This window comes from Taurulus bubalis (assembly GCF_910589615.1).
Source record: "Taurulus bubalis genome assembly, chromosome: 4".
NCBI classification, from domain to species: Eukaryota; Metazoa; Chordata; class Actinopteri; order Perciformes; family Cottidae; genus Taurulus; species Taurulus bubalis.
In genome coordinates this window covers 3,800,310-3,824,675 of record NC_136592.1, presented here as the reverse complement: position 1 = coordinate 3,824,675, position 24,366 = coordinate 3,800,310, and the positions used below count along the sequence as shown (strand labels likewise).

The following is a 24,366-nucleotide window of genomic DNA, read 5'->3' as shown; positions in this document are numbered from 1 at the left end:
AGCACTCTCACGTTTTAATTATCTTTATGATGAAAACAATCCACTGAAGTCAGAAGAGGCGCAACGCATCCCAACCCTGTAAATACTCATCAGGAAAGGACTTCTGTTCAAATGTCATGTTGTTTGCAACTTTAAGTTGAATTCCTTAATTTAAGTGCACACCAGAGGAAGTTGCACTTATGTCATGTGTGTTTCTACACACATGACATACTGTAAGTGCAACTTTTCTACTTTGTGGGTTTCGCTGTTTGTTAATGTGACACAAGCCAGTAAAGAATAAAGCAGATTCCATCTCATGAGCTCATGTATCCTCACCTGACTCCATCAGTTGGGCCATAACTCGCCCCGGCTGAGGCTGTCGGACAAAATCTGAACGTTTTATTAGTTCCTCTTTGTCTTTTATAGTGCACGTGCCTTCTGTAAAACAATTTCGATTTTGTTTTGCCCATAAAAAAAAATATTTCCTCGAGTACAGTTTTAGAAAACAGGTGAAACATCTGGAGACACTCGAGGAGAAAAGAAAGGAGAATCAACACCTTGTAGATGTTGGAATCCTCCACAAAAATATACTTTTCATGAAATCAGTTGGAGGTGTCATATTTCACCCGTGGCAGACACAACAGACAGACCAACAATACGTAGTTACACCAAAAGTGATATATATTAAAGATAGTATATACAAAACAACAATGACATATTTGGGTCGCACATACAGAACAAGTGTCTATGGCTTTCAGCTTTTTTTTAAAATCTGAATGAAACATCGTCTTACTCTGTGCACAATATAAAAACACACACAAACAACATAAAAACAGCATACTGCTTTGGCTGGTATAAATAAGTGTTTCCGTAAAGAGGAGACGCTGGGGTGACGGGGAGGGAGTATTGCTTTCACGTTAGACTCGTTGACCGTTTCAAACCCTGAGAAGATCAGAAATGAATGGGGTGACACCCAGTGGGAGACCTCCAGCAGCACATCACTGCTCTGCCATCGCTACCCTGAAGCCGTGAGACTGAGACAACACTATGTCACCCTTTGTGATTGTTCTGTGTGCAGTACTGCATCCCACTGGATGATGATAGTGAAATGACAGATTGTACTGCAGTTGGACCCACATTGAAAGTGTGTGACGCTTGAATGATTTATATTTGAAAAGGACGGCGTGTTGTGTTTTAAGTACGATTTTCTGAAAGACCATGAAATGATTCGGACAGATCCAGAATTCTCACACTAATTCCGCTCAAAAAATTTAAAATAACAGAACACGTCAATCATTTCATTTTGCATAACAGTGTCCCTCCTTGTGTTTTCGCCCCGGGTGCCGTGTCGCCATGTGACTGCAGGGGTCTATGTCACCCAGCTGTCCATCCGCATCCGCTTGACCGTCGGACTCTCCCCGCCCTCCGACCGACTCACAGGGAGCGTGTGGAAGTCCAGCTGCTGCTGCTGATGCTGGTGCTGCTGCTCCTGCTGCTGCTGCTGCTGCTGATGATGCTGCTGCTGCTCCTCCCGCTCGCTGCCGCCCTCGTGGGAGCTGCAGGAGGAGCTGATGCTGTCTGCAGGAGACCTCCCCATCTCGGCTCTGGCGTGGGGGTGTGGGCCACGAGCTTGGGTCATGTACCCTGATTGGCTGAGGTGGTCGCGGGGTGGGGAGATGGGCTCGGCTTTGATGCTGACGTTGTGGTTGGTGCTGATGGAGAGATGGGGGCTTTCAGACCTTTACAGAAGGAGGAGACAGAGGGAAGAGGGTGTTTTAAGGCTGTGACCGTGGAGTGAAGGCGCCACCTGCTGGCCAAACTAACAGGTCTGTTAGAGCTTTTCTTATCTGGTTGGCTAATATTGACACTCGTCCAGTGGTGGAATATTTACTCAGGTACTGTGTGTACCAGTAAGTACAAATTTGAGGTTCCTGCACTTCCTTATTTTTGTTTGTCTTTGTAATATTTGCTCATGTAGGCATCAGTGGCCTAGAGAAGTCTCTCTATGGCTCGGTAACACTTTATAATAACTGCACGCTATGAAGCATTGTATAATACTTCATGTACAAATGGTGAATCCATCATTTATTAAGTGTGGAACAATGCTTTATAAATGATGAATTAAATGTTTACTCATACTTAACTAATTCTTCATAGCGTGCAGTTATTATAAAGTGTTACCACTTTATGTTTTCGTTTCACTTTTTACTCCATTTCGATTTGATTTCACAAATAAAACATATGATGAGCTAATAAAATATGATTTGAATAGTTTAAATAACCCAACTTGCAGTGCATCAATAAGTTAAAATGCCAAAATACTTGTACATTAATCCATCAGCATGAATCTAATAATGCAACCTACTACAAAACACTTTTACATTTTGCATTAATTTATAATAGAGAATGTTTACAGTGTCATAATGCAACTTTAATTTGCATCAAGCATCAGTATCCAATCACTTGTCCTCCAATAACAAAATGTCAGTCGGAAGCCTCTCGTCGTCACATCACATGTCTGTCGTCTCATGTGCTTTATATCTGTTTTGTGCATATATGTCAGCCGATTTTACCGTAGTGTAAATCGCCTGTGTGAAACTGTGAATCTGTAAACATGCTATCCGTCATCAGGAGAGAAAGGCGGCGCTCACCCCAGTGAGCCCAGCTGCTGTTGCTGCCAGGCCGCCATGGAGCCCAGAGAGGGGCCTGCAGGGCAGCTGAAGCCCGACAGCGCCGCGCTGCTCAGGGAGTAATCTAGGAGACGACATGCGAGCCAGACACACACAGAGCGGTTGAGAATAGCGGATCGAACCGTTCCATTACATTACATTAAGTTGAATAATACAGAAAGTAGAACGGCAACATTGCAATGTCTCGGGGACGTCGGGGTCAACGCTGACGACAGAAGCACGCGTTCTAATGATCATCAGGTACCGTTGTTGTAGGCAGAGCCGATGCCGCAGTAGACCAGACTCTGGTGAGGCAGGCTGGGTGTGTTGATGCAGACCACCGGGGTGGACAGAGGCTGACTGGACTGACCCTGGTTACTCTGGAAGTACATACAAACACATACACCGGAGGTTTATTCATTCAAGTCTAAGAAGCGGTCTTCTCTCTGTCGGTTGCTTTTCTGTGCAATAAAGATTGCAGCTTTATTGTAGAGGCTGTGATGCCCCATTTCAACCACATGATGTCAGTATACACAGACTTTCTAAAGCAAGGGAGAACTACTTCACTTTAAAAAAAGATTTAAAAAAAGATTCACACCTCAAACACTGGAGGCATGATGTAACATATGCCTTATGTTGGTTCCACCTTGTATTAACCTGCAACATCAACTTATTCTATACTTATTTATGTCATTCATTACCCAGGATGTGAACTTGTGTTCAGAGTCCTGCTCATGAAGAAGGCGGTTGATGGACGCTGAATGTTTGGTCAGTTGTTCAGTCTTCTTAAGGACTCGCTGCTAATTTACAAAAAAACAAATACCAGCAGGCAATTCCTTTTTAATCAGTCACAGTCTCAAATGAAGTTAGAACCCAATTTGGTTTGGCATACGTTGGTAAAGCTGCTCTTTAACTTCACACATTTCTAACAGTCATTAGAAGTTGTGTGTTGTTACTCTCTGGGCTGTTGCCGTTCCAGCCTGATACTGTCAGCAATGACATCACCCTGAATGAGGTCATCACTGCTGTACGCACGCCCACACGCACAAACGGCGGGTTAACCAACTGATACATGCCTAAAACTAACAAAGCTAAAAACGTTTTTTTTAAATGCGAACCCAATCTGAGTGCCTGGAACATTACATTATGTTTATTTCCCCTTTCCCTGTTATCCGTGGTATCCCTGCAACTATGAGTGACACACGCCGCCGCGCAGAATCATAATGAACGCTGTAATGATGATGGTTAACACATGAGAAGCAGTTATTTACGGATGCTGCTTTAAAGAAACACAATGAACAAATAAAAAGAAAAATGAATGCTAACTAAAAGAGTTGTTCTTGCCTGTTTGTGCAAAACGCACACAGTGCACAGAGCGTTCTGTTCACACATCAGGGGGAGGAAGTGAACGGCCGTTTCACAAAGATCAAACAGACGACTTGCTATCTGACCACAACTCGACAGCTTTCAGTGCGGTGGATGAAAAGCAGAAACCAACACATGTCCTCCTGTGAGCAGCTACCGCCCTCCTCTGTTGGTTGAACCGTGTGGACACATTAGCATGTTGTTGTTTATGGTTTTGTTGCATGTTTCTAAACCCTTAAAAGCTGGTATGGAACACTCTTACACAAAAAAGGCCTTGCTAAGTGCAAACACAATGGCTCTTCATTATTTGTATTATTTTGTATTTATTTAAATACTAATAATAACTATTCCTGAGTTCATCTTGTTGCATATGAAGTGCTTTCAATAAGTCTGGAAATTCTCAAAAAGTGAAAGAGAAGTATCCTCTTATACACAGAAGAACTGTACCATCATGTTAACATAATGCTGTCGCTTCACCGATGGATCACTGCAAAATGTAAACAGCCGTTTGGTTACCATAGTGAAGAGAAGATGTTTTCCGCCCATTGTTTGCTGGTCGTTACATCATGTTGGAGCATAGTGTGGGAGGGAAGGGCAACAGAAAGGGAGTTAAGGGCAAATCAATAACTTCAACAGCGCGGCTCAGCTGCTGGATGCACAATCTGAAGGAAGGAAGAAAGACTCAAACGCTGTGAAGACTCTTCTACGCTCTCCAGAGTCACTTTACCAACCATGAACTCGGTTAGATTTCATGCATCTAACCACAGAAACCTGCACCGTACCACTTCTTCAGAGGTTCATGAGAGCCACAATTTGAAAGGAGAATAGAACGTACCAGCATATTATTTTAGCATTTGAGTTCTTGTGGTTCTGTTTGGTACCTGACTTGAGCCTTACAGAGTCTGCACTAGCTTTGAATGGATGAGTTGGCACCAGCGTTCCCTCTAAGCTGTGCGCGTGCGCGGCCGCGCAGGCCAGTCGAAGTGGCCGCGCAATAGATTTTTCAGACCGAGCACATTTTTCAGACCGCACAAACGATTTTTTTTCAGGGGTTAAAAATCTTTTTTGCGCCAGTGTTTCTGAGATAGGAGTGAGCCATCTTCACAATAATACGATCTTTGATGTGCCGTGTCGAGTCTTCTTGGCCAATCAGCGTCTCGTTTCTCGACACGCGCTCTCTGTACCTCTGCTAGCGCTCTGCCTCCGTTAGCACCCCCCACCCCCGCTGTCCTCCTCCGGGCGCCAGGAGCGAAGCTCGCCCAGAGCGCCACATGAGCTCGGGCCGGCGCTGTTCAGGCTCCTCTTGGCGGGCCCTGCTCCAGCAGCTATAGGCCTCCATGGCGAAAAGAAAGGCAGAGCAGGCGCCCCAGAAAAAGGTCTGCCTAACGTTCAAACATGAGTGGCTAGATGAAATAGTCCAAACTGACACAGGTAGGATGAAACTTTCAGACATATTTAAATATGAAGAATATGAAGTTATTTAATTGTTTATATCGGCTACCTTTAGGAAAAATGACACCATGTCAATTTAATAGGCCTATAATTATTGTTAAGCACTGCATTAGCATTTTTCTTTCAATGAAGTTCCACTTAAATGTTGTACCTGCTGAGAAATGACTAAACACCTTTGATACTTTTATTTTGTATATATATCATTATCAGTCATAGCCAGTGAACCAGTCATAACCTCCCCTTATTGAAGTTCAACAAAGATCCTTTAAGTTCAACTAAACTGACTGGTAAAACACCATCATTAAAATGTTCCCAAAGTCCAGCCATTATAAAGGACATTGAATAAATATCAACCTTGTATACATATTGATGCATTTGCTGTCATCTCTTTGAATCCCCTATGGCTAACGCAGACTTGTGGTCATTTTCGGCAGGTCGCGTGTTTGCGAATTGCTCACAGTGCTGAAATGTGCGCTCAGAAAAAAAAAAATGTTGCTCAGTGCTGAAAAAAATTAGAGGGAACATTGGTTGGCAGCCTACTTAATATCATCAGTCTTTTTGTGAGTCCACCCGGTTGCCTTCCAAAACAAATGTTACTGTCAATGACAGGACTTATGTATCTTTCGCCAAAATGCATCATTTTGACTTTATAAGGTTCTTTATGATAGAGACAATCAATCTGGCAAACAGATCATGGGGAGTTGTCCTTCTCTGTGAACAATCAGTGGTGACACACACACACACACACACACACACACACACACACACACACACACACACACACACACACACACACACACACACTGAACAAACTGATTATTGTGGTCTTTCTGCAAATAGCCCAGGCTACAGAGCTCATGGCACCTCCATGATATAAACTATAAAGGATGGTACACAAGACGCCCGGAGGGTTTCCCAGTTAGTGCTGAAAAGTGGAGCAACACACCAGTAAAGGAGGAGAGGAAGACTGTAAACTGATGTAAACAATGCAGCCAAAGTGAGGTTGTTTCATGAGGTACGAACCTGCAGGTCTGAAAGGCGGAGCCAACGCTGAAGGGCCTTCAACTGTAAATAATGTCTAACGTGCGTCAGTAGAAAGGAGTCCGATTGTATAGAAGTCGATGAGGAAATGATGCTACTTCTCACTTAATTTATTACCTCAGTAAAAACTGTATATGAAGTTCATTTAGTAAATTAGGTTCCCATTTAATAGACGATAAGGCAGTGTATGCTTTAGGGCGTGGCTATCCTGTGTCTGGGAGTTGTCTTTGAATTTTTACCCTTTAACAGTGTTTTTTTTTCAGTTTGTGAAAGTTAATCGTAACATTCTGGTCGCCTAATAATGTCGTATTAAGCGTTCAGGTGGCTCCACCCTCTCATGTCACTGTAAAAAAAACAAGATGCCGGCGGCCAAAATGTGGAAGTCGAGGCTGCAAAACGCGGACTCCATTGAACAGAACTGTGGCTCATGAGTAGGAATACTGGTTGTGGCACTGACAACCTTGAGGTCAATTATTTTTCAAATGCACAAAGCCATTCTTTGCCAATATTGATTTGTTGAACAGAGAGATTCTGTCTTGTTTAAGAGAACAATTGTTTTATGAGCACACTCAACAACCATCTGGTCCAGATGGTGCTGAACTCTGTGGTGATCTGCATCATATCTTTACCAGATTCTGGTTTGCAGCCGACATTCCTGAGGCTTCAAAAACACTGTGTCCCATTCTGGTTCCCAATAAACCAAAACTCGGGCAGTGAACGGCTTAAACCGTGTGTTTTTCCAGAGTTGTGCATATGCAGAGAGGTGCAACATTTATATAAGTTGTTAGCTGAGTACGGGCCAACTTGTTTATGTGGTTTGCTGCCTCCTAGTGGACACACATCAAATGACACAGCTGTAAGTGCTATTGTAATAACAACCAGCCTCAAAAAGAGTGTTTCTTCAAAGAGAGTGCCAAAAAATGTATTAACCATCACTGTCTGCCATTAAGACTTGTGTTGAGGTCCTACATACAACAACCACACACACACACTTACCAGTGTTTGCATCAATCCTTTGGACGGAGGGATGACCAATCGGAGGTCTGACTTGCAGCTGGTCAGGACCATGTTGTTCCCAAGAGGTGGAAGAGGAGAAGGAGATTTGGGCGGTATGAGCTTCCCCAAGCTGCCTCCACCAGGCGAGCCCACAAAACCGTTCACTGAACACAGAAAGGACATTTGAGCAGTGATGGTAATGAAATCCCAACCTTCCCATAATAATTCAATGACAGGTTGACGGACTGATTGTTGGAGAATATGAGCTTTTCTATATGGACTAAGAGACCCTGTATGTGCTGTCTGTTCAACATGTTGCCGTCACACGTCACATTTTAAATCCTTTCAGTGTTTTTTTCTTCTTTTTCCAGTGTAATAGCCCAATGCACATACATTTAGAAATAGTTGATCCATTATATCAACCTCTTCCACTACCAAGGCACCGAGTGGAGAAGGAAGAAAGTGCGGCTATATATTATACAGGAGATAATAATGAATAATTGATCTTTTCTGGCTCTTGACATTACATAACGGCAGTGTTCTTATGAGACATGCTGTACTGGGAGGGGGAGCGCGAGGATGACAGGCAGGGTAGTTTGCAACGAGGTCAGTTTGTGGCGAGAGTTAAACATCCAACAGAAAAGACAAATACAGCGGAACCAGTAACAAATGACACAGAGGAGCCTCAGGACCCGTAAAATGACACAGAGGCCTCCACTGGGGTTTAAGCTGAAACCGTAAACCTTTGGTATGATTTCTTGCTCAAGCGTTTGGTTGATGATGATGCATTTCTCTGTCATCCGAGCTGCAGAGTGTGACTCTTCCCTTCTTGGGAGGATACATGTACAGTGGGTGGGGCTGAGTGTGCATTGCTCTTTGTTTTTCCAAGTTCACAACATGTACAAGGGTTTGCTGTGTGGTGTATTAATGTTTTGTCAAGGTTTTTTTTACTGCTAGATGGACTGAGCCCCTTTAAAGTTTACAGCACTAATACAATAAAAGAGTACACTATAATACACAACAGTATAATATTGTTGCTAGAATGTTTATGGTTATGAAAAAGTGTAACAGGCATGATCTATTGGACAATGAACACAACCGTATACTGACAGCCACAAAGAGAGAGAGAGAAAGATGTAGAGAGAGAGGGATGAGAAGAGAGAGAGGTCATAGCAGGTAACACTCTCCCATCAGGGAGTACAGAGCGTGTCAGTAGATCCAGGATGACAGCGTTCAACCAATAGAAGAAGGTTAAAGGTCAGATTTTGCCACTATAGAAGATCTCGCACAGTTCAGGTCTGCATCTAACCTGCACTGGTAATTAAGGATTTCCCAGAAATACATGACAAAGCCATGCATGACTTTGTAATTGTGTGGCTCAAGGGTAAAGTTGTGTCAGTGTGGGTTTGCATGAGAAATACATACCAACTGGTCCAGACCCGTTTTGCAGAGTCATGTCAGAACTGCTCTGCAGGCCACCTGAGGACACACACACACACACACACACACACACACACACACACACACACACACACACACACACACAGTTATTTGTCTTCTTTTTTCCACCAGTTTGTGCTCTCTAACCACTGACACGTACAAATATGCAGTCCCTCACTTGAAGGAAAACACTTCACATATAAGCCCCTTTTGGACAATGTGTGATTAGGAGGTCGACGATTTTAAAATTGCATTTGCTAGTCATTATTCCTGCGGGAACTACCACAGTCCTAATTGCCTGCTTTAATTCGTGGTCAGAGTTGTTGCTCCTCCCATAATCTTAAATCCCCTCCAGACAAAAAGTGAACCTCTTAATTTACATACACACATTGTTGTGTTTCCTATGATTCAGTGTCATCATTTACCTGCCTTCCCCCGGAACATTAAGCGCACACACACACACACACACACACACACACACACACAAACACAAACACACACCCACACACACACACCTGTGTTCCCGGTGCTGGGAGGTCTTTGTGGAGGGTTCATGTTTCTGTGGAGGTGTGTGTGAGGCGAGGAGAGGATCCCACTGTCGGACAGAGCTGCTGTCGCTGCAGCTAGAGCTTGGGAGGTCGCTCCTCCTCCTCCTCTTTCTCTTTCTCCTCCCCCTCCTCCTCCTCTTTCTCCTCCAACTCCACCACCTCCTCCTCTTTCTCCTCCTCCTCCGGGGCTGTACGACATGCTTTGCATGAAGCTCTGCTGTGGAGGGCCCGTGGACTGGAGAGGGAGTGAAAGAAGAAGCAACTCGATCAAAACCGAGACACATTTGTTTTTAATAATTAGCCAGAATCTGTTTTTGTCTTTTAATTTGCCTTCTTGTGTTCTATGTTTGTGTTTGTTTGATCTCACCAAAAGGCCAAGCATACGATCAACTACTGACCAACATAAATGTAGCGTGCTGTGCTATAGAGACTGGAAGAAAGGGAGGAAGAATCCCAATCAAAACCAATAGGATTGCAGATCAAGTGAGGAAGCTGGCAATGGGCTACAGTCTTGCTTATTAACCCTTTAAAATCCGCAGAACCCCATGGGGGTCTGTGGCTCTTTCTTTCCGTGTTCAAGTAGGTCAAGTAGTTGTATGAACCCCAAATGAGTTCTAATACTTGTGTTATTTTATATCTTTTTTTTCAGAATTTATTTGCAAAAAAAGATTTATGTAAAAAAAAAAAAACACTTTTATAACATATTTTGATCATAACTATGAACATCCATGATATGAGCAAGATTCCCCAAAAATGCCTCCTCAAGCGGTCCCGAGTTTTTCCTACTGCATGGTTCAGGGCCTTAACAACAGCCCACCTACTAATAACACACCGCTTTGGAAAGATTAGGACCTAAAGAATCAGAATCTGCAACAAAAATAAAAAACAAAACAAAGCCTCAAGACCTTAAGTCATAAAACTGTGTTGTTTGGTTCAAAAATGGAAAAATAACTTATTTTATGCCAAAAGATTGTCTGAATGGTGCATACTGGGACTTAAAATGTGCGTCTCCTGCCACACTTGCTCTATGACGTGGTTTTAGAAACGTGAGACGAACAGGAAGCCTTTGGGACCAGGAAACGTGATACGGAGGAAGAAAAAAAAGCTCCGCCCGTTTTGTGATTTTTCAGGTACTAATAGGAGGTCTGTAAGGATTATATATTGTTTAAGACTCCCACAAGCCTGTAGAGATACTGAGATGTGTTTGTTAGTGAAGTTCGACTTTGTAAGGGGTACGTATTAAGGATTTAGTGAAACCCTAGGATCCGCCGTAGAAGTTGACGAAGATTACGTAAGTACATGAACTTAACGGTTACTTTAATTATGTTTACACCCCATGTCGCCTCTCACAAGGGTTGAGGTATTGTAGCAATTTCAATGAAGTTAAACAACGATGTGGTTCCGGAGATAATTAAGGAAACGTTCAACTTTTTTTTGTCCGATAATAGGCCCGGGGGGGGCTTGGGGCGCATAGTGCTTAATACGTCCGGTATAAATAAGCAAGACTCTGATGTGCATCAGCAGGGGTGTTTATTGGCATACTGGGTGTGTGCGCAATAAACCACAGCGCAACTCACAATTTTATGACTCTTCATCATGTTGTCAAACTCCTCATTGATCTTCTTGTACTTCTCCTCGGTGTGGGGCGTGAGGACGTAGGAGGCGTCGGCATCAGGGCTGTCACAGCCTCTGTGCTCCTTCTTGTTCAGGGCCTGCGGGCCGGAGAAACACAGGGGAGAGCCGGAGTGAGTAAAAGCATCGGTAAACAAGGAGAGATTTCCCCAACATCAATAGATCCCTGGCACAGCTTCCAGTGGCCTGTAGTTGACATTCATTATAAAACATAATTTTCCCCAGAGAAGCTGACTACTGAGAGCAGAGAGCACTCCGTAAATCACCGTACGACAGTTTGTTGAACATTATTTACATATCCGTTTGGAATCTTTAGAAATTCCTCATGATGGAAAAATCCTTCATGAGGAATTATAATGTACAGAAAACCTGCAGCTTTGAAGGACAAGGGTTCAGTGTTTTTCTTCAAAGTCCCATCATATTTTCCTGTTACTTTCCCTCATTGCATTGGAAATGAATGCACTTCCTGTCGTTGGTTATGTGCTCTATGCAAGAAGGGGCCTTTCTTTCAGTTGTTTTCTGCAACTATTTATATCAAAATATGTGTGATACACAGTTTAAGACAGGAGTTTATAGGATAAACTAATGATACAGTATTCAAGCATTCATTTATCTATCTTCCTTACCTTCCTTCCTTCCTTCCTACTTACTTACTTCTTCACAAATGTAAAAAGTGTAATCTTTAAAACCCATTTCTTGTTGGGTATACAGTATAATAATATCTGTCCACGTCACAAGCTGAGGTTTTGCAGAACACAGACTGTTTATGGTTTGGTTGCTCCTCGACTAAAATGCGGTCAAAGAGCAGGAAGGAAAACCAACCGCTATCAAGACTAGAAACCAGAATAACAACAACACCAACAACCCCAGTATAAAGATACTTCCCAAACACATGTACATGACTTCTTTATGTGATTCTCAATACACACATTTTCACCCTGTGGTAAAAACAACATTTCAAAAAAAGTTGCGTGGCGTTTGGTTCAATACATATTGTTCCCATTTCGTAAGAATAATGTTTCCAATCTTATTCAATATTTTGAGAATCAGTATAAAAAGTGGCCTCCACTCACAAATGCAATGTACAATTGGTGTCTACTTCATGTTTTGCATGTACAGTAGCAGAGCAGCTGCATTCAAGCTTGAGCCAAATATCATCTGCCCACATATACTCTTCTTCTCTCCCTCACAATGCCGGTAGTCGTCCTCTAGAGACGCTGCTCCACATCACAGACTCACTCATTTATATTCTCAGCAGCCTTTTAGACACAATGGACTGGAGTAAGCAGATATTTTCTATTATAGCGAACCTGAAACACCTTAGGGTTTGTTTGGGCGTTTATAGACGCGTAGGGCGGACAGACATGGAAATGAAAGGCAAAGCGTTGGGTGTAAATGTGTCACCGAGCACCGAATGAGATGCATTAGCACAAACAAATCTGTGGAGGATGGAGTTACCGCCAGCAGTACAGCTGGGACCAAATATCCACACCGCCGCCGTCCTGGTGAAGACTAGAGTTACCGCCACGCCTCGCTGTGGGCCTCCGCCAACCAGGCCAGGTGCAGTTTGCATCACTTCATTTGTGTGAAATTGTCATATTTAGCATATTATATTTTAAGTTAAGCCAAAAAAATTGTCATCAAGTGTGTCTTTATGAAAGGTATAGAAACATTCCCATTAAAATAGGTCTTTGGCCGAACCGAGGCGGTTGCGATGGGAAGGCGGAGGAGCCGGATGGAAGGCTCACATTTCTGTGGCTCAGTGGTGAGCAGGGTCATCCTTCAATCAGAGGATCGGCGGTTCGATCCTCTGATGTGTCCTTGAGCAAGACACTCAACCCTAAATGTCTCCCGTATCTGCGCCTATACGGTGTATGAATGGTTGATAATCCTGATGTGGCACCTTGCATGGCAGCTCCTCTCATCAGGGGGTGAATGGGTGAATGATGTCATGTAGTGTTAAAGCGCTTTGAGTGGTCGGAAGACTATAAAAGTACGGGTCCATTTACCATCACAGGCTGGTGTTGCATTGATTTCATGAAGGGATCGGTACAGAACTGAGAACATCTTTCACGCTACACACACCGTTGTCATGTGACCCAAACATATTACAGCAGTCCAAAGAGAGGAATGCACATTCATGTACAAAAAAAACACAACTTTTGTGATTCAAAAATGTGTAATGTATCGCGTTACAAGGAATATATGCTCTTGGCGTTGTTCAGGTGGTTTAGAAAGATCAGGTTTAGATAATTGGTTTAGAACATGGACGGATGAATTGATGGATGTTTAATTTAAAGCACCTGGACGTCGGTACAGGGGTCACTGTGAATAAAAATCAAATCATACCGCCGTCATGCGAGTCTGTGAGGTGACATCACTTCTCCGGTATCCGCCGTCTCGTCCCTGCTGCTCATTACGTTACGCGTCATAGCGTGAAAAGCAGCGACCGGCCAGCGGACTGCCTGTCCACCACATGTCCTCTGCATTCCCAGACACGGCTAGTTATTAAGAGCTTTAAAACACACACTTGTGTGTGAGTCTATTTTCACCGCAGGGCCTGAAACTACATTTAACAACAACAACTGGTGATCACTTAGAGAAGTCACACGCTCAGTTCAATGGCTTATTTCCACACACAACCACCCGTAAACATTAAGCCGGCCAGTTTGAAATATATCTCATCTCAAATTTATCTCATCTGTGGACACTTTGATTGCATTCATCTGCTGCAATTAAAACTACTTTTATATACTTCTTTATTCCGTTTGTATATTTCATTTAAAATTGTTACTGTATTCTTCTCTCTACTGTTTTTACTACTGTTTATTGTTATTTTTATTTATATTGTGTCTCTCTTGTATGCAAGGCTGCTGTAATCCTGCAATCTCCCCACTGCGGGACTAATAAAGGATTATCTTATCTCTTATCTTATACTCGTGACAGTATTATGTGGTGTTACTCAAAATGACAGGTAGCAAAGGAATTATACATCAGTGATTCACAAATTCTGTCAATTACGAATGACAAGGAGAAGAGACCATATTCTGAACAGTGAATATGAAATCCTAGGTGAGTTCTGCGATACATCTCCTGTACAGAGACGTCCCACAAACGTCTGCTGAGACTGGAATGTGTCGGTGGAAACAAGAAACACTCAAATGTATGTCTCATGTGAAAATAAACTCATTATTATGCTCCAACGGTCACTTTTACAGCAGGATAAGATGGAGGAGCCGATCACAATCTGGCTGGCAGATTGTGATCATCACTCGTAAAAACTCTGCACGAATACTGTAAACAATACAGTAAGTTGACACGGCTCCAGAGAAAAAGCATTCCAGCGTTGGGATTCAACGCATTATGACTCAGCGATCCTTATTAAGGATGTGAGGAGAATTGAGCCAATTCATGACGGATGGAAAGTTTGTGTTTGCTCAGCATCAGGAGTGTGTTACTCCACGATCATTCTCTGATTCAGGTGTGGACTCCGATTGACCTTTTTTACCCAAAAAGGGAGGGGCGAGGACAGCTGTTTCCAGTCATGTGATCTCTCCGGCGTCTTTAAATGTTTCACACCATTCTCAGGCAGCTTAAAAGTTTGTCTTTGAATATTGGGGGGGGGGGGGGGGGAGGACAAACGGCTCCGATTAAAAGCAGAACGAACAGCGGGACAGTAAGAGGGGCGGAGGGGCACAAAGCCGTCCCAGGCTCCACCACTGCGTCACGTCTGGGCACCAACGACTATCTTAAAGTGTCTGCTTGGAGGATCTGAGAGTGCGTGTCTCCCTATCATCTTGAATGTCAAAGGGGGCTTTGGTGGATCTCCACTGGCATGTGTGTGGATCGCTGCCACCACGAGACGCGAGCCGAGAACGTTGAGCACCTCAAACATGTGAGGGTGACGTCTTGTTGGGGCTGCATCAAAGATTAAATACCACCCTCTCTTTTCCCTGGAGAGAATCTTTTGCAGTTGGGAGATGACCCCATGGGCTAAGAATAGGAAAGGCACAGTAGTGTTTGAGATACGAATCAGAAAAGCTCACACAAATTCAAACTCCATGTCCAAGCGGTTTTTGCAGGTTGATTTTTCTCTTCGCCGTACGCCACAGAGTTGGGTTTCAGTGTTCATAGTTTTCTCTTTCTGTTATGGTTCTCATTCGTCTCTGCCGGCTGACATGACTGCACCACATACCTTTGGACGGCTGCTCTGTTGTTGCTGAAACTCAACTCTGCTGCAGCACAAACCCGTCTCATTATTATGACAAAAGCAATCCGTCAGTGAGGCTGTGAACCAGCCGACTGGCTTTGTAGTTCTTTCAGCTGGCAGACCGTGGTCGTAAAACAAGTCTTCCTGGCATCCGCCTTTGTTTAAGCTTTACATTACGCTGTTATCTCCTCAGCATGGAGGTACATCTGCAGGCGGTATAACAGTGGAATTGCTGGAAGTCAACTTGAGATTAGAATTCTGTTTTGCTAAAAAAAAAAAAAAATCATTAAATATCAATTGTCATACATATCTGCCATCATCTCGTCAATGTGCATGTGAATCTATTTCAAATTTAAAACCATGTATTAGCATGGTGTTGAATAGACTGTGGAACTGAAATATATAAATATAAATAAACCCACTCCTGTAAACCCTGTGTATTTAAAAAACTAAACAACAAAATCATTTCGAACACAAGCAAAAGGAGTCAGGGTTTTCTGGACAAACAATAGGGATTAAGAACGTTAATAAGTGTATTTACCCAAATGTCAAACTATTCCTTTAGGACACTAATGGTGGACAGCTGACTCTGGCTGGTTGAAAAGGGAGAAAGCTCCACACAGCTGTGTTAACAGTCTTCATTGACTCTCAGATGTCAGCAATTCAAATTTCTATTTGACTTTTAAAAGAAACTGCCACACAAAGGTAAGAGGTATGCTGGAGGTGGAAACCTGCCTTACTGGCCCGCTGCTTGTGTGTTTGTGCCTCAGAGATCCTCATCAGCCGACATCATGTTCCATCAAACAACGACAATGAATCCAAAGAAGCTTCCTGCCGGTGCAGCAGGACCCAGAGGGGTATTACCTTACACATAGTCAAATTTCAGACCTGAATGTTGCAAATGGACCGACCGATATGTAAAAGATCAAGCGCTCGCTTTCACGGCATGTTTTAACCAGCTAGACCAGGCGGCTCTTTGCCTGGTTTCATGCGGCTCTTGCGTTCATATCGAAGTTTGTGGTTTTTCAAAAAAAATTTAATCTTTTTATTGATTTTGCAAATACTTTAGACCACTGGTGTCGAACTCAAGGCGCGACGGCTTGAAAGCCATGAAATCGCGGACCCGTTTTTAGTCATTCGCGGACACGTTTTTAGTCCGTCAGGACGGTCATTTTACATGGGCAAAAAAAAAAAAAATCCTGTGCTTTTATTTTTAAGGCATTTTTTAATGCGGCAGAGTGCAAGTTATTCAATTTCAGTCATATTGATGTCATGTGTTGTAACTCTGTTACGTTGTTCATTCTGGTCACATGACATCTATTCTTCTGTCCATCCGGGGAGAGGGATCCTCCTCTGTTGCTCTCCTGAAGGCTTCTTCCTGTTTTCCCTGTGAAATGGTTTTTACTATCTTTATTTGGGGAGTTTTTCCTGATCTGATGTGAGGTCCCGGGACAGGATGTTATTTGTACAGATTGCACATTTTAATTTGTGATTTTGGGCTATATAAAATAAACTGAATTGAATATTCACACACTCCTCAATGCTGCGTTCACAACACACTTTACTTGCGTGAGTTTACACATCGGACTATTTGTGATAGTTTGCTTCATTCCCAACCTTTTTTTTTGTTATGTTCAAAAAGGCTGAAGTAATAACATTATTATGTGTGTTGTATTACCTTGTATCCTTAAGAAGCACTTTTGGGTTTTTAATTGAGTGTGAAAGGGAATATTTCTGTGTTTGGCATACTGTGATACTATCTCAGGTTCAAACGGTGCCATATTCTCATTAAATCAAATTGAGGCTTGTCATTCAGGGTGATGGTGGGTCCTGCAGCCAGATCAGTTGAACCACTGCCCCAGACCACATGCATGTTCTTAGAGTTATGTCCTTCTCAACTGTGACAAAAAAGCTTTGAACAAAGTCAATATAATAACGTGTGTTTAATCTTTGTTTTTGTTATTTTCATCTGTTTTAAGTTTGATCTTTGATAGAGTAATGTTGGTTTCTTAACCCTAAATTAAATGGATTTATGTCGTAGTAACAGAGACATTTTAATTTTTGGCTCACGGGGGGTATGATGTGGCTCTTTGCAGTAACACAGTAAAAAATGTGGCTCTTAGTCTCTCACTGGTTGGCCACCCCTGAGCTAGACTGTCTGCGTGATACATGTGTGGGGAAAAACAAATAAGGGCTCAAAGCAGGCAAATCAAGCCCGCTTGTGGTCTATTAGAGCATGAGGATGCCATTCAGAATCATTATGGCCGATATTAATGATGCACGTTACCAACCTCTATCTACTACCACTACATCTAAGAGGAGGAGTTAACAGCATTTAACAACTGTGTCTTTACTGTTCGGAATAGGTCCGTTTTTGGTGTTTCAGAATCAGAATCAGCTTTAATGGTTCTGATTTCCCTGTTCTGTGTGTGTGGGCGTGGCTTCCAACAACTGGCACCTGGGCTCATCTCCAACACCTGTCTGCAATCTTCCTCGGAATACCTCGGCTTCCCTCTCACCCGGGCCACATTATTTCTCCATTTCAGTGGTAGTGTGAGTCTCGGCCGCTCAGAGTCCTTTCAACGACTTGGAGTATTCTTGTGGTTTATCTTGCATTGACTTTTTACTCACCCCTGTTCCCTGTGCCCAGGATTCCCCACCGCTCCACCTGCATTCACCTCCTGCCCTACTCATCAGTGCTCTTTGAATACAAATCCATTCCTTCACTTTACCTTGCCGCTCCCATGTCTGCGCTTGGGTCCAGCCTAAACCAAACCGTAACAAGAACCATCTTATTCCAATGAGAAACAATGTTATATTTATTTGGGAAGGTTACGTTTGACTCTGTGATTTAAGATAGAGGACACTGAGGGAATAAAGGAAAGAAGCTGAAATAAACTTGAACACTGAAGCTCCTCTCTTTTTCATGAAGGGGGAAGAGGCATTTAAAAAAAATACACAGTTTGGGAAATTTAGCTTCCTATTACTGTGTGTGTATGTGTATGTGTGTGTGTGTGTGTGTGTGTGTGTGTGTGTGTGTGTGTGTGTGTGTGTGTGTGTGAGAGAGCTGCTGGATCTCAGTTGTCATTATCAAAGTCCATTTTGTGCTGGAAAACACGGTCAAGATTGATTTGGTCGAATGGTTTAAATGGTCGCACCATCAAGTAGCAGCTACACATTAGTGCTAACAATGACTCTACATCACACTTAAACTAGCGTGTTAGCATGCATACCTAGCATTTTTGTACCAAATCTTTTATAACATTTTGGAAATGTTGACCATCTTGCAACATTTTTGTTATTCCAAAAAACTAAGAAACCCTTATTTGCAGTATGTGTAATCCAGAGTATTTTGCAGGTATTTTGATTCCTCTAATCTTGGCTAGTTGGATATAAAAGTTCAGCATTTATCTGCTTCCTCCAATGAAAATAAAATACATCGTATGTCTTTCAAAATGTATATTTTACCTCCCCAAAAAGAAGTAAGACGACACTGAAGGCAGTAGATCTTTCTAGAAATACATCTTTCTACCAACTGTCAATGTATAAAACTGCAAAATAAAATGTCTCCTATCAATTCCCTAGCATTAATTTTCTCGTCTGAACTATCAAATGATAGAAGAATATTAAATATGAGGTTGAATCCAATGCATATTTGCATGTGGGCATTTAGCTGGCGCTCACACCACTATTTATTCACACAGAGTGCAAGAGCAGAGTGGGTTTCAATAGACCACCCACCTAAAGAAAAGAGGAAAAAGAAAGTGTTTCTCTCCGAACACAGACTGGGTAAACCATATTTCGTCGGGTCAAAGCTTTCCCATGCCAACACTAGCACTGACATCATAACCAGTGATGGAGAAGCCCCCTTGAACTCACCTCCACTATGTCGCAGTTGGTTCGGCTCTCGTGCGGTTCGTTGTACTCGGTGTACTTCAGCAGGACTTTGTCCATGTCGGTGCTGGCGTACTGGAACAGCTTGTTGGAGCTGTTGAAGATGATGAGGGCGATTTCACAGTCACACAGGACGCTCAACTCGTAGGCCTTCTTCATCAGACCGAACTTCCTCTTCATGAAAGTCACCTAGAAAGACAGAAACCGAGGATCAGTGGAGTTCTCTTCCAACGCCTGCTCCTTCCCCTTGACCTAAAAGGACGAGGGGAACACTAAGTTGGTGTCTTTGCAGGCAGGGCACATCTTGGACAGACAAAGACAAGCAAAGAGAACAACGTGGATGAGCAAAACAGAGTTTCACAACTAATTGCTTTTTAAAAGCCTTTTGAAGCCAGAATCGTTTTGCTCATCTGCATATTCTTCCCATTTTTGTTCTCTTCATTTTCTTTGATCTAAAGCATATCCAGAGCCGCCCTTGACACAAGAAGGCACCATTGTTTGTGCAATTAGTACATGATGGTAGAAGACCTGCAGTAAGAAAGCTACATGGATAAGTGTAGGGAGGTGGAAGCCTGGGGGTCATTTCAGGTTAGGCCTGCTCAATGATGCCACAAATCATCATCACCATTATCAATATCACCAATATTTACGATTATATACACGATTACCCTTTGACTTTTGAAACATCATGCATTTATAAATGTTTCAAAGACTTTTGCATGAATATACATGTATATAAATACAAAACATTTGATCAAAACAAACAAGATAATAATAACGTTAATGCACTACACAACCTACTGAAAACTACCAAACTAATATTTAACGTTCCAACATTTCATAGCCAGTAACCCAGTGCAGAAAAGGTGGGTGAGCTGGATTCATAACACAAGATAAATCGTGAGCACAATAATTGTTTAGTCTGATTGCCTCGTTTCCACAATCGTTTCAAGCCAAAGTCCTAATTTAATTAGAAATGTGTCTTAACAATGAGCCTTATTTCTCTCACCCAGAACAACTGATAACGAGCTAATGGGCACAACGAGTTACTGACACAAAATCAACTGACACCGTGATGCACAGTCAGTTGCTGACTGAACCTTGTCGTGTCGAGAGACACCAGTGGGAGAAGGAGGGAGGAGGTGGGGTTCCCAAAAAGGGGCGGCAACAACCTGGAAATAGGCTTCGACTCGAATGCCACTCATTTAGTTGCTGTGGTGACTGTGAGTCATGTTTCCCCTCCCTTAATGATGACCATCACCGGTGATCGTAATCATATTTGTTGAAAAGTCCACATACTGTCAGTAAACCTCCATTGAAGAAAGAAAACCAAAATAACATTACACGCATACGGTGTTATATTGCATTGTGACCTCTAAAATTATAACAAGTCCTCATGTTCCCCCGAAACCATAAAATGCATTTTCACCCAAAAGACTCAAATCCAACGGTAGCGGTGCACAGGTGTACAGGTGCACAGGTGTACAGTCGAGTCATCTGTATCTATCTGTGCATGTGTTCATCCATCATGGCCTCTGGAAGGCTGACTCATGTCCTCACATATCTAGAAGCCTTCACACCTCCCAGACTTCCAGTAATGCAGTCAGTGATCAGGAGTATTCTACAGTTCATAGTAGTATACAGTATATAGTATTATACAGTTTATAGTAGTATACAGTATATAGTATTATACAGTTTATAGTAGTATACAGTATATAGTATTATACAGTTTAGTAGTATAGTAGTGTTGGTCATTCAGGTGTTTGCTCAAAGGCACTGTATCAGAAGTTGTTGATGAAGTGTAGAGTGTTGCTTCTTCAATATTGCAAACACCAAATATAAATACTAATAGGGACTAATTGCCGCTGAAATGACTGACACATGAAGGCAGTGTCAGTCATTTTATAGTTTATACTCTCTCAGCATTTGATTGAGGAAAAGCCTTCTCTTTTGTTTTGTTTCAGTCTTTCCAAAGGTTTGAGTTATGGGTAAATGATCCTACAACCACGACTTAAGGGAAGAAGAGGAGGAATCTCTTCCTTCATCAGTCAGTTTTCTCAAGTAAGAGAGTGTGCATTTCACAGAGATATTTATTTTATTCGTCATAACAGATCCACACTACTCTTATATTGTATCATTCCTGCCCACGGCAATACGATTTTACAATAAGTCACCCCTTGCCAGATCCTCTGTATATTGATTAATCACTGTATGTTTATGTTTATCTACACTTCATATACAAATACATACTTTGCATTTTTGCACTTCTCTATTGTTTAAGTTTAATTTAGTTTTTCATCCATCTCTTTCATCCCAGCTATTTTTATACAAATCATTATGTGCTGTTGTGGATGATAGTCGATGACCTTTTGATAATATTTAATGCTCTTTGTGCAACACAAATTCCCAGAGGGACAATAAAGATTTTATTAATTCATTACAGCCAAACTTGGAGGCTTTTACCCAGAGAACTGCGGAGAGTAGCATTCTATGCATGATGGCACTGTGGCTTTGTATATGTTATAGCACAGGAGGCCACATGGAGAAAGACATGTGCTGTTGACAAGTGGTTTGGTCTCCTATACTTTTATCATAAAAGTATATTTTCTCAAAACATTTGAACCTTTTTCCAATGTCACATTTGTCTCCAGTGCAGTTTAATTTGTTTTAAAGTGTCTTTGGACCTCTTACAACATCGCATGGTCTAGTTATAATAATAATAATGCATTTAATTTATAAAGCGCTTTTCTTAGTACGCAAAGCCACTTTACACAACATTTACAATGTCCTAAAAACTATGCAATAAAACAAATAGAATAATAAAACAGATAAAAACAATAAGAGCACACCGTCATACATTGTGGAGCAAAGACGGCGTCCGATTGCCAACAAAGTTCATGTTCAACCAAGCAGAACATTTGCTCTTATGCCAGAAGCATTTTGAATAGTAAAGTCACTGAATAAAAGCTGCATCTCATTACAGTAACTAGATTAGATAATAGCGGTAAAATGGACACCACAATTCAAGGGAAGTTAACATTAAGAATTGTGTTTCTTTTTTTTTACAGTTACCTCTTAAATTATGTTTTCAAATGATGTTCATTATTTCTTGAGCATGACTTGCAAGTAGATTTCTATGAAAAGAGATAACAAAGAACCACTGTGTTCCTCTTTTAGAATAAATGTATGACTAGCTGCTATATCGCTGATAAATCTCTCTACTGTCATTATTACACATTCTGCATGGTGTGAAATAGTGTGATAGTAGAACAAGAGGAAAAACCAGCTGAACACACTTGATGCGCTTGAAAGATAAAACAAGAACACAAGCCAACTTCCCAAAATAGAGTGCAAGGAGCTAAATATACAGCCGGCTCCAGCGATGCACACCCGACAGCTAAAGCAGTGTCGATCTCAAAAGGCTCGTGCCAAGACAACCAGACATCAAATATAAACATCATCCCAGATATTTACTTTTCAGCCACATCCCTATTTCCAGCGCGTGAGCCTTCCTTCCAGACAGGCTGGTATTTGTTGTGCTGTTGGGGCTGATATATATATATATATATAGAGAGAGAGGAGACAGACAGAGAGGGATTCCAGTGGGCAGCAGTGTGGCTGCGCACGGAGACGGTGAGGAGAGAAGGCCACTGTGTGTCCCGAACGCTGACCCACCCTGCTAATGACAGGGTGCCGTCCGGACCCAGCTAACCCCAAATTACTGCCCTTGCCACCAGCTGTGACCGCTGCACTCTCTAAAGTAAAGCGGCTCAGAGGGATCTTTGGGAGTTCTTCAGCTTGAAAGCAAAAGGGGATCCACAGAAGGCTCCTTGAGGGATCCCTTTGAAAAGTGTTCATGAACATGTCAATAATAAATGCACATGTATGTGATATTTGGTCTCTTCAGGGCCACTTTTAACATGTCGACTCCAACTCTGCTTGTTGCTCCTCTGCATCTGCAAAAATGTGATAAACTCAAAATTCAGAGCATTAATATACGAGCAACTATTTCCAATGTAAAGATATAATAGAGAAGAGAATTAAGTACGTGTCTCTCTCCCTGTGTGTGTGTGTGTGTGTGTTGTAATACGAGCTACTTTGTGCATGTGAGTCTCCGTCCCACTGGCCAGCTCACGGCTGCCGCTCTGCACTGCGCTCACACGGGAGTTACCGCTGATATCATCAGGGAAGCACAGCTCCCTCCCTTCTGTTCCCCTCCAGGTTAACGCCGTTAGCTCTGTCAGCACTGTGACACTTATTGGCACTGTTAATGATGTTCGCGCTGCTAGCTTCTAGCCGCCAGCTCAGTCGCCCCCATTTTGAGCGCCGTTCAAAAGCAGTAGATTCGCTCTGAATTCCGCACTGAGCACCTTCAAACACAGCGATATCCCTCATTGTCAGAAGTAAATGTGCACAGGACTGGCCGTTTTGTTGGGCTTTGAATAAGTGTACAACTAAGATGTCAAATGACACGGCAGGACAGCAAGGAGAAAACACTGACCTGTCGGTTCCTCTCGTCCACGATCCGGGTGATCTGGATCTTCCTCCTCCCCATTGCCAAAAGCAACTTCCTCCAACAACCGAAGAAGAATATCAGTGGGCAATCCTTAACACATACTTCCACTGTCAACTCTGTTACTCCGGTATCAGTTTGGCATGGCTTTCTGAAAAAGAGCGAGATGGAGACAGGGTCAACAAACAGTGGCACACACAGTTATATTCAGCAAGGACATTCACATTCTTGCACAAATCCTATGGGTCATGTTCACAAGAGGTCCGAGATCCATTGCACCAAGAGAGAAGTACTTGGGCATTGTTTTACTCTGTGCAACCGACATGAACACTGTTGTTTCTGGACCTGATGGATCCTTCTTCCAATGAGTCTTCAGGCTTTCTTCAGGATGAAGACATGCGCTGCTTCCTTTCACAGCAAGGAGCTCCACCAGGAGGGCATAGAGTGCAACCAGGTTCACCGACCAACCAGCAGGACTTGAAGTCCAGCAACAAAGACTTGATCTCTTCCAGGTTCCTCACCCACCAACAACGCACAACCAAGCCAAAAAAGTGCTGCTGCCAGCGTTTGAACCAGCAGAGAGCAGGAGCGCTGTTCCCCTTCATTCTTCACGTTCGTTTCCAAACT

At 42.6% G+C, this 24,366-nt stretch overlaps 1 protein-coding gene across 1 annotated transcript; it reads right to left on the bottom strand.

Moving 5' to 3' along the window:
* Positions 1-643: 643 nt before the first annotated feature.
* LOC306735599 (myocyte-specific enhancer factor 2A-like) lies at positions 644-23,781 on the bottom strand (the record flags this gene model as incomplete). Its single annotated transcript, XM_079217084.1, has 9 exons — positions 644-1,718; positions 2,631-2,733; positions 2,914-3,028; positions 7,503-7,666; positions 8,928-8,981; positions 9,458-9,725; positions 11,068-11,202; positions 19,212-19,415; positions 23,728-23,781. 9 exons carry the CDS (start codon positions 23,779-23,781, stop codon positions 1,349-1,351), a joined length of 1,467 nt encoding a protein of 488 aa, XP_079073210.1. The 3' UTR covers positions 644-1,348.
* Between the last annotated feature and the right edge of the window lie 585 nt (positions 23,782-24,366).